General features: G+C 44.3%; 1 protein-coding gene across 11 annotated transcripts; it reads left to right on the top strand.

Moving 5' to 3' along the window:
- Window positions 1-1,853: 1,853 nt before the first annotated feature.
- On the top strand, window positions 1,854-11,504 carry LOC123404562. 11 transcript variants are annotated; one of them, XM_045098499.1, is made up of 7 exons: window positions 1,855-2,247; window positions 2,897-3,027; window positions 8,397-8,464; window positions 9,919-10,007; window positions 10,206-10,290; window positions 10,447-10,586; window positions 11,307-11,504. In XM_045098499.1, exons 1-6 carry the CDS (start codon window positions 2,230-2,232, stop codon window positions 10,551-10,553), a joined length of 498 nt encoding a protein of 165 aa, XP_044954434.1. In that variant the 5' UTR covers window positions 1,855-2,229; the 3' UTR covers window positions 10,554-10,586; window positions 11,307-11,504. The 11 variants fall into 11 exon arrangements, 3 of the variants coding, with proteins under 3 accessions (XP_044954434.1, XP_044954435.1, XP_044954433.1); XM_045098498.1 differs by lacking the exon at window positions 11,307-11,504 and having other exon boundaries at window positions 1,856-2,247; window positions 10,447-10,739; XR_006611848.1 differs by lacking the exons at window positions 2,897-3,027; window positions 11,307-11,504 and adding an exon at window positions 9,622-9,840 and having other exon boundaries at window positions 1,854-2,247; window positions 9,919-10,290; window positions 10,447-10,739.
- The last annotated feature ends 6,222 nt before the right edge of the window (window positions 11,505-17,726 follow it).

Below are 17,726 nucleotides of genomic sequence, written 5' to 3'. Positions count from 1 at the left end.
ATCCAGAAATTGAAATATTAAATGGACATAGCCAAAATAATATTCCCGTATAATTAAATAAATAATTCAAATGGTATCAATTAAGGGTTCAAGCATAAAAGATCTTTGAAAAGCCACTTGAAATGAAAGTTTTTGGAAAGAGGCTTTGAAAAGAGTCATGAAGCAATACATTTTCTCAAAAAATTTATTCTAGGCAAAATTTTATTTCAGAAAAATATTATTAAAACTTTGGGGTGTGACAGCAGGGGAGGCCGGTGGTGCTCGGGCGAGGCACACCCGAGGCGATGGCTGGCGAGGCCCAGTGGTGCGGCCGCTTGCTGCGAAGATGGCCGGGCTAGACGACTCCGGTGAGAAGGAGGCAGGGGCGGCGACCGGCGGCTGCTCCGGGAAGGAGCCCGCGAGGTGCGGCCATGGCTGCCGGTGGCGCGAGGCAAGGTCGGGGCTGCGCCCGATCCCGATCCGGATCTCGGGGAAGAGGGTGCGGCATGGGCGGCAGGAAACCTGGCATGGGCGGGCTTGGCTCGCGCCGGGCAGGCCCGATGCGGGAGGTGGAAGGCTCGCAGCGGAAGAAGGGACTGGGTGGTGCTGTCGTTGCAGGGAAAACGAGGCAAGGCTAGGGTTTGATCAAAGACTAGGGGTGTTATATATAGGGAAGGGGCTATGTTTAGGGGTTTTTAGCTCCGAGTTGGACCGTGCGATCGAGATCGGCCGGTCCCGGTCGCGGGATAGACTAGGTGGGCTATGTTGGACTGTGTATAGTGGTAGTGGTGTGAGATGAGAGGGGGGTTTGCGGCCCGTGACAAGATTTTTACAACACCGAAACATGTGACGGATAAACCCATGACAGTGCCGCTATGGTCGACCGTTCGGGTATCAAACTGACTCCGATTGGCAGGCGGTCTACCTACACTATATTAAGACCGCATGCCAAATTTTGACCCAATCCGAGAATATTTTTCATGCACTTTTAAAAACAATATTTTAACAATGTCGCGGGGGCGTGCGTGTGTTGTTGGTCTTGAAATGGTCAACGACAACAACAGGGAGAACCGACAACTAATAACTAATGCAAGTTTTGAAAAATGACGACAATGGACTGATGATGCAATGTGCATGATGCGAATGATGCGATGATGAATTCTACAACCAAACGAATCACACGGCGACAATGTAATAAAAGGGGAATCGTCTGGAGCGTTGGTTTCGGGTTGTTACACTAGTTCAGCTTTAGCTCGTGTTAAGGCTGAAGCAGCAGAAGCGACACATGCAGCTAGAGCAGCTCCAACTCTACAGTTGAGGAACAGATCACATTTCTCATAAGCACCATCCAAGGGATGGAGAAGAAGATTGGTGAGATCTTGCTGAACCAGAAGACTCTCGAGAGGATCGTGGAGACAAAATTCTATGACCTGGATATGAAGGTGATAGAGTTGACCACAAGTGTTAATCAGCTAAAGCATGATGTTGATACAATGCACACTCCTCCAACAATGATGATGATGATGATATGTCTCTTCGGAATACCACTCCGTTCAAGATCCAGGCCAGCTCTGCAGCTGTGTCAGTTCCGGAAGCCAGAATGTCTTCATCAGCCCAAGTATTAGCTCCATCAACTCCACCACCTCGTCCACCTCCAGTTACTACTGGAATTAGAGAATCTGACACCTGCCTGATTTTTGCTGTCAGCTCGCAGATGACAAAGAAACTCTTTGTCGTGAGCTACCAAAAAATAAACGGCAAAAAACACACTAATGACAAAAATACACTTTGCCATCACTGCATTCTTTGCCGTTCGCCGGCACACGACAAAGGGACCAGGTGGGCCCGAGTGCATGGTGGATAATATGATTGCCACGCTCTCTCTCTCTCCCATCTCCCCACCTCTCTGTCTCCCCCTTCCCCGCGCCGCCCGCACTACCACCACCGTGACGCCCCTCCCTACGCCATCGCAGCTCTCGCCTCGTCGGTGCGGTCGCCTCGCCACGTCGCTGCACTCGCCTCGCCTCACCACCACACGCCCATCGCCTTGCCGTCGTGCTCCCTTCCCCCTTCCACCGGCTCGTCGCGCTCCCCTCACCGTTCCCTCGGCTCGTCGCAGTCCTCTCCACCTTGCACAAAGGTCCAACCTTTGGCCTGGAAACAATGATGTATCACTGGATCCAGGGTCGGCGAGGATGGATCCGGTGTCTGTGAGGCCGGACGTGTTCGACGAACCAGCACCAACACAAGATGGGGTCCGCGTCGGAGGTTGGTCATCTGCTTATCCCCTTTCCTGTGCCTAAAAATTTCTTGCCTCCGCAAGTTTCATACTCACACGAATCATCTCATGTTTTGGAGTTCCGATTCCAAATGAGAAGCAGCGAGAGGGAGTGAAAGCGGGTCCTCATGGGATCTTTGGAAGCAGCTCAGTTAGCTAGCTAGCTCACTCGTGGTTGCTGTGGTGGTTTAGGGTCCTGGAAAACACCTACAGTGACCAGGAGGCGATGCACGCCATCCTCGGCGACAGCATTGTCACGCTCGAGAGATGACCTCCCCTGTTTCCATGTGCCGGTTTCACTTTGGTGAGTTGATGGAGCATCCAACAGCTGTGATCCAAAGATATCGCTTCGAGCGGGAGGAGGCGTGGCGCGTCGATCCAGCATCCGATGGTCACCGGCTGTGTCCGCGTCGCTTTGCACTTTCCGGTAGCATTTCAGTTGTTTAAGCTTGTTTTCCTTTCCTTCGGCTGTCCTTTATAAGCCACCCTCTCCAGCCCTAAGAGGCATGTAAAAATAATTTATGGGTAGAACCCTAGGCCGCCGCTGGCGCGCTACTCTTTTTTCCCCTTTTCCAAGCAATAGATCATCCCCCGATCATAAATTCTTATCTGAATTCCACCTCAAAGTGCTTGTTTCAGCTAGTCAGGTGCTCTGTTCCTGACAATTGGTATCAGAGGCAGTCGATTTTGGGCAAGGAGAGAGGAGTAGCAGATGTTTTGTGCATCAGATGTGGATCGGAGGAAGGTGCAGTGGCTGGATCCGGCTCAAGGTAACCTCTGATCGTTCACCACCCACCCTGTTCTTAGGAAGACGACAGGGCAAGCGGATTCAGTACTTACTGGGGATCTGCAGTTAGCTTCTTTGGAATTAGATGTGAAAACCTTACAGAACAGTAGAGAGGAGGATAGAAAGGAATTTCATGAATTTCGTGCCATGGTTAACAAGAATTTTGTTACGATGCAAAACAACTTTGACAAGATCCAAGATAACTTTAGAAACCTTCTATTAGATCATGGTTCTGAAGAGGGTCAAGGGGATCATTCAGAGCATGACAGTGTGCAAAAGAAGGTGGATGAAGTACAATCACCTGGGGTTCCTACTGGTAGACCCAAACAGCTACATAATTTTACTCCACCCCTCAGTGCATGGTGTGGAAATGGAGGCAGTAGTGGTAGTTGGTTCTGTTGTGCTAAGAGATAATGCAGGAAAGGAATTGAATTTAGATGGTACTGTCAAAACTCCTTACAGGCACCCTAATTTTGCTAGCAACAAAATTGATAATCATCATACAAATGGACAGCAGCAGCAATTGCCTATGCAGCAGGCAGAAATGGGTACAATAGAAGAGTGGCCTGATGGACAGAGGCACAGACAGTTTGCTCCTAATGACAGTAGAAGACCTATCCTTACAGTCAAACCTGCAGAACTTAACATTTCAGAATAAGGTGCAGATCCTGAAGCATGGATACAAAATCTTGATCAATACTTTGCTGCTGCTAGGACACCTATTGAGCATAGGACTAAACTGGCAGTGTCATATTTAAAGGGCCCTATAGTGCAATGGTGGAGAGGGACTGGATTTGCTCCTAGTAATGTACCTTGGCATAAGTTCTGTTCTTATTTATCACAGAGGTTTGCTGTGGATTCATCTTGTGACATAGTGAGCTCCTTTCATGATGTGCATCAGACTGGATCTTTATCTGGTTATGTGGAGTAGTTTGAGCTACTAATGAATGTAATGAGAAAGGAAAATCCTGGAATTCCTGAAAGCTATTATGTTACTAGCTTTGTGGCTGGCCTAAGTCCTTACATCAAGAATCATGTGGAGTGTCTTAAGCCCAAAGACATGCAAACTGCTAATTGGTATGCTAGAAGAATGGGAAAGGCCCAACCTCAATTACAAGTGGTGCAAACTAAAGCATATATTCCTCAACCAAGGAGGCAAGTCCTGTTTGAGCAAACCAAGAATGAAGGAGGTGTTGCTAGTCAGAACAGAAATATAATAATTCAGCAAGCCAAGCAGAATGAGGTTCGTTACAAATGTAGAGAGCCTTGGGTACCTGGTCATAGACGGGTTTGTACAAGTGCAAGCATTACAAGCACAAGAAGAAGAAGGGCCTAAAACTATATTTGTCAGTGATTTTGCTGACCCTGAATTGGAAAATGCAAAACAAGTGCGAGTGGAGACAATTTTACAGGTTTCTATGCATGCAGCTATGGGCATTGGAGCTATGAATAATACTTTTATTCTGACAGTTAAAGTGGGAGATTACTTGGCAACAACAATGGTGAATAGTGGTAGCACTTCAACTTTTGTTTCTCCTGAGATGGCATCTAAGATGTTAGTGAAACCAAGGGCTACTCCTAGAGTCAAGGTGGCTGTAGCTAGTGGTGAAATGCTATGGAGTGAGTTTATGGTGCAAGATTGTGCTTATGAGATTCTGGACATAAATTCAGGGATAGTTTCAGTGTGCTACAATTAAAAGGCTATGATATAATTTTGGGGGTTGATTGGTTGTAGAAGTACAGTCCTGTGCACATGGATTTTGTGAACATGGAAATGAGAATATCTTCTGGCAATGGTTAGGGTATCACCTTCTCTGATGAAACAGTGCCAAGAGCACAACCTGAAGAAGCAGATCATTTAAATCAGAAAGAAATGGAACAGGCTGTTTGTGGTTTTGTATTGTTCACAACATCTGCTATGGAGGTTTGCAGTCCAGAGTAGGATCTACTTGGGGAATTACAGTCATTGCTAGATAGATATGAGCAATTGTTTCAGGAACCCACAGAATTACCTCCTACTAGACCATGTGATCATAGGATTCCTCTGATAGAAGGAGCTAAGGTGGTAAATCAAAGACCTTACAGAGTGCCACACCACCAAAAAAAGATTTTAGAGGGAATTATCAAGGAATTGCTCAAATTAGGAGTGATAAGACCTAGCACAAGTCCTTTTCCCCCTGTTTTGCTGGTTAGAAAGAAGGATGGATCATGGAGGTTGTGCACAGATTACAGAAAATTCAATGCAATCACAGTAAAGAACAAGTATACAATTCCAGTGATTGAGGACCTATTGGACCAGTTAAAAGGAGCTAAATTCTTTTCCAAGATTGATCTCAGAAATGGCTACCATCAAATCAGAATGGCTGAAGAGGATATACATAAGACTGCATTTGTAACACACATGGGCTTATTTGAATACCTGGTGATGTCCTTTGGTTTAACAAATGGGTCACCTAGTTTTCAGGCACTAATGAACTTTCTATTTGGAATGCTCAAATTTGTGGTTACATTCTTTGATGATATCTTGCTGTTCAGCAAATCTTTGGAGGAACATAAGGATCACTTAACACAAGTGTTCGATATCTTGCAGAAGAACAAGCTATATGCTAGATGGGAAAAATGTTCTTTTGGCCAGACTGAGGTTGAATATCTGGGCCATGTCATCAGTCAGGAAGGAGTAGCTACTGACCCATCAAAGATTAAAGCAATCAAAGATTGGCCAACCCCCAAAAACATTACTAAACTTAGAAGCTTCTTGGGTTTAAGTGGTTACTACAGGAGGTTCATTAAGGACTATGGGGTTATTTGTAGACCATTGTTTGACTGTCTGAAGAAAGATGCATTCCATTGGAGAGATGCACAAGACCAAGCAATGGATGTAGTTAAAGACAAGTTAACTAACTCCCCTGTATTGATCCTCTCTGATTTTTCCAAACCTTTTGTGCTGGAAGCTCATGCATGTGGGTATGGCTTAGGAGCTGTGTTGATGCAGGAGCGAAGGCCTATTTCTTATTTAAGCAAGTCAGTTGGACCTGGAGCTGCTGCTATGTCAACTTATGACAAGGAAGCCATGGCAATCATTGAAGCTATTAAGAAATGGAAACATTACTTCCTAGACACTGCTCTCATTATCAGGACTGATTAGGAAAGTCTGAAGTACATCCAAGAGATGAAGTTAACTGAAGGTATCCAACATAAGTTGTTGCTTAAGTTGTTGGGTTACAACTTCACTATTGAGTACAAGAATGGAAAAGAAAATAAGGTGGCTCATGCATTATCTAGAGTGAAGTACTGGACTTCCATGTTGGTTGCTAGTAATGTTACTCCTACTTGGGTCTTGGAAGTGGTTAAGAGCTACAGTCAAGATGAAAAGATAAAAGAATGGATCACTCAGTGTGCAGTGGATAGTGGCACTAATGGGTCATACTCTTATAAGAATGGTATACTAAGATTCAAGGGTAAGGTGAAAGTTAGACAAGCTACTGAACTCAGGCAAGAGCTAGTGAAAACATTCCATAATTCTGAGTTGGGGGCCACTCTGGTGAGAGAGCTACTTATCAAAGAATTAAATTGGTGTTTCACTGTCCTGGGTTGAAGCAAGATGTTATTGCCTTTGTCAAATCTTGCCCAGTGTGTCAGATCAACAAGGCAGAGCATTGTCCATATCCTGGGTTGCTGGAACCATTACATGTCCCTGATTTTGCTTGGGCTCAAGTGAGTATGGATTTTGTGGAAGGGGTACCAGTTTCTGAGAACAAGGACTTGATACTTGTGGTGGTAGACAGGTTTACAAAATACTCACATTTTATTGGCATCAAGCATCCCATTACTGTGGAATCTGTAGCTAGAGCATTCTCTGAGACAGTACTCAAACTGCATGGTATGCCAGTAGTTATTGTGACTGACAGAGATAGAATCTTCACCAGCAATTTATGACAGCAGTTTTTCAAGTATCTGAAGATCAAGCTTCACATGAGTACTAGCTACCACCCTCAATCTGATGGACACACTGAGAGAGTTAACCAGTGTTTGGAGAATTATTTGAGGTGTATGTGTTTCCAGCAGCCAAGGAAGTGGCATAGCTGGCTGGCCTTGGCTGACTGGTGGTATAACACTAGCTTTCACACTGCTTTGAACATGACTCCATTTCAGGAATTGTATGGGTTTCCTCCACCTATGGTAGCTGAATTTGTTTTACCTGATTCTATCTCTGTGGACGCTGCTGATTACTACAAGACAGAGAGCTAACAATGGAGGTGATAAAACAGAATTTGATTAAAGCACGGGAGAGAATGAAATGGTTTGCAGACAAGAAGAGGAAAGAGAGGGAAATTGATGTGGGAGATATGGTGCATCAAAAATTGCAACCATACACGCATACTTCTCTAAGTCTGCACATGCATTTGAAGCTGCATTCTAAGTTCTATGGGCCATTTAGAGTTCTGCAGAAGGTGGGACAGCATGCTTACAAGCTGCTTCTTCCCGAAGGGTGCAAGCTGCACCATACATTTCATGTCAGTCAGCTAAAAAGGCACATTGGACCTAAGGTGGTGCCCTCCAAAGATCTTCCTCTAGTGGGGTCTGATGGTATAGTCCTTATGGAGCCTGAAGCTATTCTGGACAGGAAGCTAGTGCCAAGATTTCAGGGAGATATAAGTGTGCCTGTGGTGCTTTGGTTGATCAAATGGGTCAATATTCCAGTGGAACAGGCTACGTGGGAAGATTCTGCCTTCATACAAAAAGTCTTTCCACTGTTTGCAGCTTGAGGGCAAGCTGCCGCTCAACAAGGGGGTATTGTCAGGCTCGAGAGATGACCTCCCCTGTTTCCAAGTGCCGGTTTTGCTTTGGTGAGTTGATAGAGCATCCAACGACTGTGATTCAAATATAGCGCTTCGAGCGGGAGGAGGCGTGGCGCGTCGATCCAGCATCCGACGGTCACCGACTGTGTCCGCGTCGCTGTGCACTTTCCGATAGCACTTCATTTATTTCAGCTGTTTAAGCTTGTTTTCCTTTCCTTCGGCTGGCCTTTATTAGCCACCCTCTCCAGCCCTAAGAGGCATGTAAAAATGATGTATGGGTAGAACCCTAGGCCGCCGGTGGCGCGCTACTCTTGTTTTTCCCCTTTTCCAAGCAATAGATCATCCCCCCGATCATAAATTCTTGCCTGAATTCCACCTCAAAGTGGTTGGTTTAGCTAGTCAGGTGCTCTGTTCCTGACAAGCATCGGGAACCCGGAGATAACAAAATAGTGGGTGCATCATCTGTAGAAACAACTAAATTTCATTCCTAGGCTACGGAGTGCAATTAATCTATTGTACTGAAATTGTATAGCTCTGTGTGTTTGCTGTGCAGACCCAAGAGAGGGTGCGTGCGGAAGGCGGGGAGGGCTTCATCGACGTTTTCAAAGTCAGCTTCCGAGAGTGAGTTGTCCCGTAGATGATGCCCACACGTGTAGTTTTTATCTGCTCGACATGCATCGTAGCTTGAGGTCATTATGGATTAGATGATGTGCTTCAATCAGTAGCGGCATTCATTGCCAAACATCAATTTACTCTCTCTATATCCATGATTCGTGCTAGCTACTGTATTCGAGTATCACATGGTCGTAAGCTTTTGAAAGCATTTTCCATTTGCATGTTGCTAGAGTAAAATTGAAAGTAGACTTGGTGGATGTAAAATCTGATGTAGGATGCAGGATGAAACTTGATGTTGCTGGGGTGAAACCTGCGGGTGTACACTCTTTAGTTAATTGTTTAACTGATTTTTCAGTTAAACCTGCAGGTGTATACTCTTGTATTTTCAGTTAATGGAGTAGTTATTGTCATTTGATCCTACAACTGACTAGATTAGGCATAGGAGTAAATCATTAAAGAAAAATCTGAGTACATCATTATAAAAAAATCCTTACAAGAAAAATCTGTGTAAATCATTACAAAAAAAATCTATGTACCCTGCAGCTGTAGGAATAAATCATTTCCAGACCATTGTGATGACAAAATCTGAAAATATTCAGTGGATTAGGAGTAGATTTTGGAGTAGAAATCTGAATTTTTAAACACTATGATACTCCTTGCATAATCTCCTTGTAAAAGAGTGGAGTACAAATCTGAAATTATTTAGATTGTGTTGTTTGTTGGGTAGATTCTCTTTAGCACAAGTTGGGATGAATATCGCCATTTAGCGTAGTGACCATTAGTAGTGTGGTGGATTAATCCAACTAGTCCAAATTAAACATGCAAATAAATCCAACAAATTTCAATAAATTCCAATAAAAGAAATCTTGTATTGGAGTTATTTTGTCATTTGTTTTTCATCACCTCAATCATAACTGCTTCTAGTATCACTAAATTTGTAAACAACTTGCCAACCTCATAATTCTAGAACTCTTCTTTGACACCTTCTAGCAATTCTTGGATGTTTCTAGGTGATCTGCAATTAGTCAGAGACTGAAGAGAGTTGTGAAATGAGAGGTCTAAAATATTAAAGTCGGGGCTGTTTGGTGGTTGCTGGAAATTAACACTGACTGAAAAATTACCTGTTGCATCCTCCTCTTGATGACCTTCCTCTTGATTTTCAGGTACTCTATCCTTCTCTTGTGGAGGAGTCAAGTTCAAATCTGCTATATCCATGGCGACTTCATAACAAAAATTTAACATTCAGTTAACTTAAGGAATTCCAAAGGGACATGAGTAGATTACTGTAAAAGAACATGAGTATATTACTATAAAAGGACATGAGCATTACTTTGCATTGGATTGCTGGCATTTGCATTTGAACTATCTATCTATCATTGCTGGTATTTGCATTGCTTTGCATTTTCATTCATCTATCTATCCATTATAGCTGGTACTTATTGGTGATTCCTTGGTTACAGCAAAGACAAACATATTGGTGATTCCTTGGAGGAGGATGAGGAGGATGAAAGCCTTGGCGTCAGGAGATGATGTCTTTCCTCGTGGGAAGGTAGGAACGGACGACACATTTCGAGTAGGAAGAAAGGCCATACGCATATGGGCATGCACGCATGGCCCACTTCTACTCATCCCCGCACGCCGTGGCTAGACCTGCTAGCCTCATTGTTCCTTTTCCTTCACATTCCTCTCACTCTCAGCCGGTGTATTGTGTGTATTCCTCTACCTACGTACCAACCACCTCCAACAGCAACAACAACAGTACTACTTAGCTGGAGTTATATTTTGTTCAAAGAATCAGGATTCCTTGGTTGGGAAAAATACATTATATCGGGGTAAGAACCGGGATTCTGTGTGTACAATTATGCATGCCTGCTAGCATGGGCATGCATGCGTAGCATAGCACTTGATGAGAGTTTCGATTAATAATGGAGGTGTTTTGTAGCTGGCCAGCTTGCTAATTTGTCTCCTCCTTCTCTCACTACGTGTAGGAGGCAGGGGCACAAGGTGGCGGATGAAAGTGTCCAAACACGTCAAAAGGTGGTCACGCGGCCGGGACAAGACTGCCATGGTTTCTGCCAGGGCAAGACTACCGTGATTGTTGGAGCATGATCACTTACTGAAAATATTGGTGATGTTAAAAAGTTCTTCCCAATGATATTTCTATCTACACTTGATATCTGACCTATGTTGATGACTTTATAAGTCTTTTTCATGTTGAATTAGTATATCAAATGAGCACATAGTTGACAAGCATTATTAAGATCTTATGATTTGTGCTTCAGTTTGGGCGACGATGTTTGGTGTTGGTGCCATTGATATATGGGTAGATAGATAGATAGATAGATAGATAGATAGATGAGCCCCAAAAGTCTCAAGGCTCGGTCGTCGATTTCTATATAGGCGAGGCACTAGACAAAATGGCAAGAAGAGCTCGGCGTGGTGCTTTTTATGAATAGATTAGACCTATACTTATCATGTTTTTCTTCAAAATAACATAATAAGCTTAGTTAGCTCAAAAATGACATAATTACCTAAGTTAGCCTTAAAATTACATAATTAAGGAATAAGAATAAGAAAAACAAGGAAGAGGACAAAAATATAGAATAAAAGAAGAAGAATGAGAAGGAAAAGGATAAAAAGATAGAAGAGAGAAGAAGAAGGAAACATATTCTTATCCTTCCTTTCTCTCTTCTTACTTTTTCTCCATCTTCTAATCCTTATTCTTATTCTTATTCTTCTAGTCTTTTTTTTTTCTAGTCTTCTTCTTGTTCTTCTACTTCTTATTTTACTTCTTATTCTTTTACTCTTCTTCTTCTTCTAACTTTCTTAATTACTTCCATTTTTGTAGATTTGATTCATTTAATGGAAGTTGGCATTGATGGACTGCTAGTGTTTAGTTTTTTTCATTTGTATTGGTGAACAATGTGAAACTTATGTATGTATATATGGATGAACTATTGCAAACTAAGTATTGTGCTAGCCTATGTGTTCTCTAGCTTGTTAAATACTTTACGATGATTTGGAAATATACGTGCTGTGAAATATATGTGTTGAAGATGTTCGAAACTATATATATATGTTGTGAAAATGCATGGAAATAAAAGAAAACACACAAAAAGGGGTAATACAGGCTAGCAGATGGCAAAGCCCTTTGCCATATGCTAGCAAACGACAACCATGACACATGGCAACAACTTGTGCAAGATGGGAGCACCATGTCTGAGCCATTCGGTCACTTTGTCGTGTGCTGGCAGATGGCAAAGGCTTGGGCCTGGCAAAGGGCTTGGGGGACGAAGATGACAAAGGTATCGGGGCAGGCAGATGGCAAACTTTGCCATCAGGTGGCGGACGACAAAGTATGCCGCTAGCCACCTAACGAGGCTAACAACCATATGTTGTCGTCAACGTCCTTTGCCGTCTACCACCTGATGGCAAAGATTCTTTGCCATCCGTTGTGTCCACGCAGACGACAAATAGCCGCATTGCTGGCGCTAGCAGCATCGAAACTGTTGCCATCTGCCGGCAGATGGCCAAGAACATTACCATCCGTGGACTCGTCCTTTGCCATCGACCATGGTTGACGGCAAAGAACCTGATTCCTGTAGTGAGTGTCTACACCCCCACCTCATAGGACATCTGCTAAAGCCTTCACCAACGCTCTCCTGTCGACTCCATCAACACCTAATGGAGGAGATCGAACCAAGAGCGACGCTTAGTTCTAGACCTTTGAACTTCTTGGTAACTTGTTGAACTGTTAACTTGTTGCCAAAGGGGGAGAAGTAAATAGACCAATAGGGCTTCAAGAAAGAGAGTGTGTTGTTTTTATTGCTCTCTTTGGGTTTCTAAAACATTTGGTCTTTTGGATGTCTTAAAATCTGTGTTTGATCATACCCTATGATTGTTGATGCTACTATGTCTTACCTTTGAGCTATGGAGATGATGATCATTCACTCATTTGTCTCGTGTTATGTGCATTACTATTCATTCATATTATTTATGCGCACCAGCAAGATGTATGTGACATGTAAGAGTGAGAAAAGTTCATAATCGATTGTGTATTTATATTTGAACGGAAATTTAACATAATGCACAAATTTACGGGGAGCTCTTTCTTTTCACATACTTCTCAAAATGACGATGCTAATCATTGATTATATCCTTTGTCGAAGCTTTAATCTATATGTTATCATCAATTACCAAAAAGTAGAAGATTGAAACCACAACTTCTCCCTAAGGTGGTTTTGGTAATTAATATCAACATATGTGTCATCGAACTAATGATTTTACCTAGTATATTTCAGAAAAGCTCAAAGATGCATTGGTATGGATTGTGAGGAGAACCCCTCGATGCAAGGAACATCTATTGTCAACAAGCTTGAAGACTCTACATTTTATATTTTGTGAGAAACCACTTTTGAGTCCATAGGAAAGCCAATACTATTAAAAGGGGATGACGTGACTATTATGATCTGGTTGCTCAAGTGCTTAGAGATAGCCACCAAAAGAACTCATGAATTCTCCCACAAAATTCTCTATCCAATGCTTATACATCAAAATCGGTGCCACCAACTTTATCCACTCGCCATACCGATTTTTATCTAAGACAGAACCTATGCCAAAACCTAGCATCTCGGTGCCACCAACATTCCAGTTGGTCCACCAAAACTAGTGACCAACTTTCTAGTTTGCCATTTTCAAGAATCGGAATATCCGAGTTTTGGTACCCGTATTGGTACCACTTAGATTTCTATATCAGTCTTAGCGAGAAGACAAAAGGTGCCACATTTTGCACTAGCCAATTCCACCGAGTTGGGCAATAATGTTGTAACAGTTGGAATTTTGGAGATGCCTATATATACCCATCCACCACCTCTCATTCATAGGGGAAGCACTAAGAACACACATACACATCCACCTGCCATAGCCATTTTTCTGAGAGAGAGCCACCTACTCATGTGTTGAGATCAAGATATTCCATTCCTACCATATGAATTTTATTTATATCATCCCCAATTTGCTATAGACACAATCAATCTCGTCTACTCAAGCCAAATTTGTGAGATAATGATTGAGTGTTGAGGAGACTATCTTTTGAAGCACAAGAGCAGTGAGTTCATCGTACTACTGCATCTATTACCTTCTGGTGGGTTGTGCCTCCTAGATTGTTTAGGTGTCGCTTGTGGTCCACCTACTTCGTAATGTGGAGTTGAACTAATAAGTTTGTAAGGGCAAGGAGATCGTCTACTTCGTTAAGACCTACCCCGAGTGAGGCTAGTCCTTCATGGATGTAAGCCATGATGGAATAGACAAGGTTGCTTCTCCGTGACCCTTCGTGGGTTTAGCCCTCCATGGACTCTTGCGGCTGTTGCCCTCCGAGGATTGAGGTCTCCATCAACGTGGACGTATGATAGCGCCACCTATCAGAACCACGCCTAGAATTGCCATGTCAATCTTTGTGTTCGATCTTCCTATCCCTACCCTCTATTTATATGTGCATGTCTTTAATTTCCGCTACTATACTCTTAAACTTGCATGTGTAGTGTGTGATTGACTTACAACAATTGCTAAAACTTGCCCACAACTAATATTTGGAAAAGGCTAAGTTTTTATGTTGTCAAGTAGTCTAATCACCCCCACCCTCTAGGCATACTTTTGATCATACATCATCCCAATCCCACTTCCTATGCTTGCCAACCCGTCCGTTACTGTGTTCTTTATTTTGTGTGTTGCATGCAAGGCATACCATTGATATAGAGGGGCGGACACTGGGTGATGTGATTGGCAACGCGCTATCACTCCTTGGAATAGTAAAGAGCCAATCCCCTTCTTCCTCCCTATGAAAAGGAGGTCACGAGGAGCATTGCTCATTTTCCTCTTCTTCTAACAAACTGCCAGCCATCATCGCCCTTCTACTTCATGTTCTTTCTTTCATCCGAATGGCCATGATTGCAATGGCGAGGGGCAGGGTTCGTGGTTGAGACTGAGCATCCATGACCTCCTTGAGGGCCTCCCCCAAGAGGCGCATCGTGGTTATAACAGCGGTGTTTGTCTCTAGCCCTCATAGTAGGATCACAACTCTAAGTTGTGGGAGGCGAGGCGCCCCGAGTCGAGGCGGCCATAATGGCGCGCTCTTCCCTTCGCCTCGGGTGGAAGCCCTTGCATCGCAGGTGGAGCACAAGCTCGTAGTGGAGATGCATCATTGTCCTCACAGTTGGCTGCTGCTTTTTGACCCCTTCTCAAGGTCCATGGAAGGCAGTAGGTCCTTAGGCCTGTGGTTTCGTGCGGACGACTACTGCAACGAACCTGCCTCGGTGGCTGCCGATCTGTCCCCCCGCAGAGCCATGTTCCTAGCGAGGGGGTGGAAGTCATTTGCCCGTTCTCGTGGCCTAGGACCGGGACATCTCCTTCAGTTCAAGTTCGATGGAGCTACCACACTCTCTGCATGAAGATCTCCGTGATCTTCGGTAGTGCTGCACGGAAAGATCAAGGAGCAACGACCTTGACTCCTCGAGTGAGACAGATGATGGTAACTCCTCCCCATACATCAATTTCGAGGACGACGACTCCGAGTATGCGCGACAACGAAGCGGGACTTTGAACAAGGTTCGTGACATGGCTTGGGTGGTCCGGACATGATGCTCCATCCGCGCGACCTTATTTCTGGATCAATTGCCACATCATAGTAGCAGATCTCCTTTTTGTATTAATGTGTACCAAATGTAACCCTCCGAGGGTGCAAAAAAAAATGATTGAGCGCATTAGGAACGAGTCCTCGGTAGCTTGTCGAAGATGTCGTTACTGGCTAGACCACCTTGCCGTCCCTGCCGTGACTACTTGGGTTGTTGAGCAGCGTCGAAACAATAAAGAGCACAAATAAATTCGGTAAGGGCCCTTCGTGTGTAAGTTTTCTCATACAAATGGAATCGTTCAAGGGAAAATAGCTTACAACAAGCAAATTCTTAAAGCTTTTTGTGACTTAGCTTTCTCTTCATTATGTTCCTTGTCGCAAGCTGGCCGTCCTTGGACATGTTTGTAGGCGTCCATACCGTCACTCCCCCTGAGAAGACTTGCATGCGGGAGCCCCTTTTTCTTTTTGAGAAAAAGGAAGTGGAGGAAATAAAGGAGGCCAGGAACCTTGGCAGTTCAGCAGTCACCTTATGCAAGTTAAAAGTGACCGCAAGAATTCATGTAGGATACATAAAAGAAATATGTACTTTGACAACAAGTTGTAGAACACTTAGCTTTATTGGCTAGGCACGGGGTCTTCACCTCGCTTTGTACAAAGGATTACAAGCCTTACCACGATGAGTTGTACAAAAGGGGGTGCCGTGAACCCTCGGCAACTGCACCTCATTGGTAGAGGTTGCGAAGATGTTCTATATTCCACGAGTTTTGCACTGGGGTGCAATGTTCAGTCTCCCAGCAGATTGCACCACTCCTAGTGACTTGTACCAACCGGTAAGGGCCTTCCCACCTTGGCTTGAACTTGTTTGATCCCTTCACGGACTAGATCCGACGAAGGACAAGGTCACCCTCCTCAACACTTGTGGCATGCACCTTGCGTCTGTGATAGCAGCACAAGTGTTGGTGGTACCGAGCGACACGCAGGGCAACCTGAAGATGATCTTCCTTAACGAGCATGGCATCATCTTGCCGCAGTTCCTCTTGTTGGTCCTCATCAAAGGCCTCCACTCGTGGTGACCCATATGTGACTTTCGTGGGGAGTACCGTTTCTGCACCATGGACCAGGGAGAAGGGGGTCTCGCCGATAGCTTCATTTGGCGTCATTCTAATTGACCAAAGAACTGCCGGTAGCTCATCAATCCAGTGCCTTCCTTGTTTGTGCATTTTGGTGAAAGTCCTTGTCTTGAGGCCCCACAACACTTCAGCTTTTGCCCTCTCTACCATGTCGTTGCTCCAAGGGTGGGCAACTCAGGAAAAGAGGATCTTTGCACCGATGTTTTGACATACTGCACGAAGTTATTGCTGGTGAATTGTGTGTTGTTGTCGGTGAGAATCCTGTTGGGCACTCCAAAAACAACAAACTATTCCTCTCACAAACTTGACTGCCGCTTGCGTTGTTACTTCCTCACTGGTTCCACTTCATCCCACTTGGTCAACTTGTCGATTGCAACAAACAAGAATTCAAAGCCCCGGGTAGCATAGGGCAAGGGGCCGACAATGTCGAGCCCGCAGACTGCAAATGGCCACGAGAGTGGTATGGTCTGAAGGCCTTGTGTTGGATGATGTATCTGCTTGGTGTGGAATTGGCATGCTTCACACATTGTTAGCACCGCCAAGGCATCTTGAAATCCTTGACGTAACATCTTGCTTGGTGTGGAAGGCTGTCGTCTAGTAAAATCCTTGACGTACCACCTTACCAACAAGCGCACGGGTGTCAGTGTCAAAACCGACTGATCTCGACTAGGGGGTTCAAACTATGGATCTTGGTTCGATGAGTAACTAGAGACGAAGGAGACGATGTTTTACGCAGGTTCGGTCCCTCTTGATGGAGGTAAAACCCCACGTCATGTTCTTGTTGGAATTGATGGAGTAATACAGAGTATAGAGTTGATCTACCCCGAGATTGGATGTTGTAGTCTAAACCCCAATCGTAACGAGCTTAATATGTCCTACAAACTATGGCCCCACGTTTACATAGGGAAGGAATATACCGACCACTATTTCTCCTTGGATCATACGCCAAGTGTTCTAAAGTGTCCATCTGGATTACACTACTTCCAATGATGACCGAACATGCCCGGGAGTCCTGTCCATGAGAATAGATGGGCAGCCCGAGGACCCCTTAGTCCCGGACTCCCTTAGTATCCCCGCGAACTAGCCTCCAATGCTACAGTCTAGGTACACCATCTTCATGTTTGTGCGATCTTTGGCTTGTGGAACGAGTTCCACTTTATATTTAGCTCATCCTATTTCGATTAGCTTTTTTTATTTGCGACTTATGAAACATCGTCGGGCCCACAAAAATGAATATTTTCTTCCTGTAAGGTTAACCACCTCATCAATTCATGTGCGCTAATGAAAATGAAAATAGGTGGTTCCTTCTCAAAGAAAAAAAAGAAGTTACTTATCATATAACCCGCGTGTGCGCCCAGGAACACTGCCCATCCCCTCCAACGCATCGAGAAGAATACCAGATCATTGATTTGATGGCCGGGAGCGACCCCTCGCCCCCTACAAACCTGCCTCAGACCTATGTTTCCTCCTCACTCTGTTTTCCCTCTTCTTGGTAACGCTGCCGCTCCAC

This window comes from Hordeum vulgare, chromosome 6H (assembly GCF_904849725.1).
Source record: "Hordeum vulgare subsp. vulgare chromosome 6H, MorexV3_pseudomolecules_assembly, whole genome shotgun sequence".
Classification (NCBI taxonomy): Eukaryota; Viridiplantae; Streptophyta; class Magnoliopsida; order Poales; family Poaceae; genus Hordeum; species Hordeum vulgare.
The sequence above is the reverse complement of the archived record's forward strand: the minus strand, read 5'-3'. Positions and strand labels throughout refer to the sequence as shown.

Coding starts and splice junctions, on each gene's coding strand:
- LOC123404562 (XM_045098499.1), top strand. Junction 10,008..10,205: donor ATGTCTTTCCTCGTGGGAAG/GTAGGAACGGAC, acceptor CACCTCCAACAG/CAACAACAACAGTACTACTT. Junction 10,291..10,446: donor GAAAAATACATTATATCGGG/GTAAGAACCGGG, acceptor CACTACGTGTAG/GAGGCAGGGGCACAAGGTGG.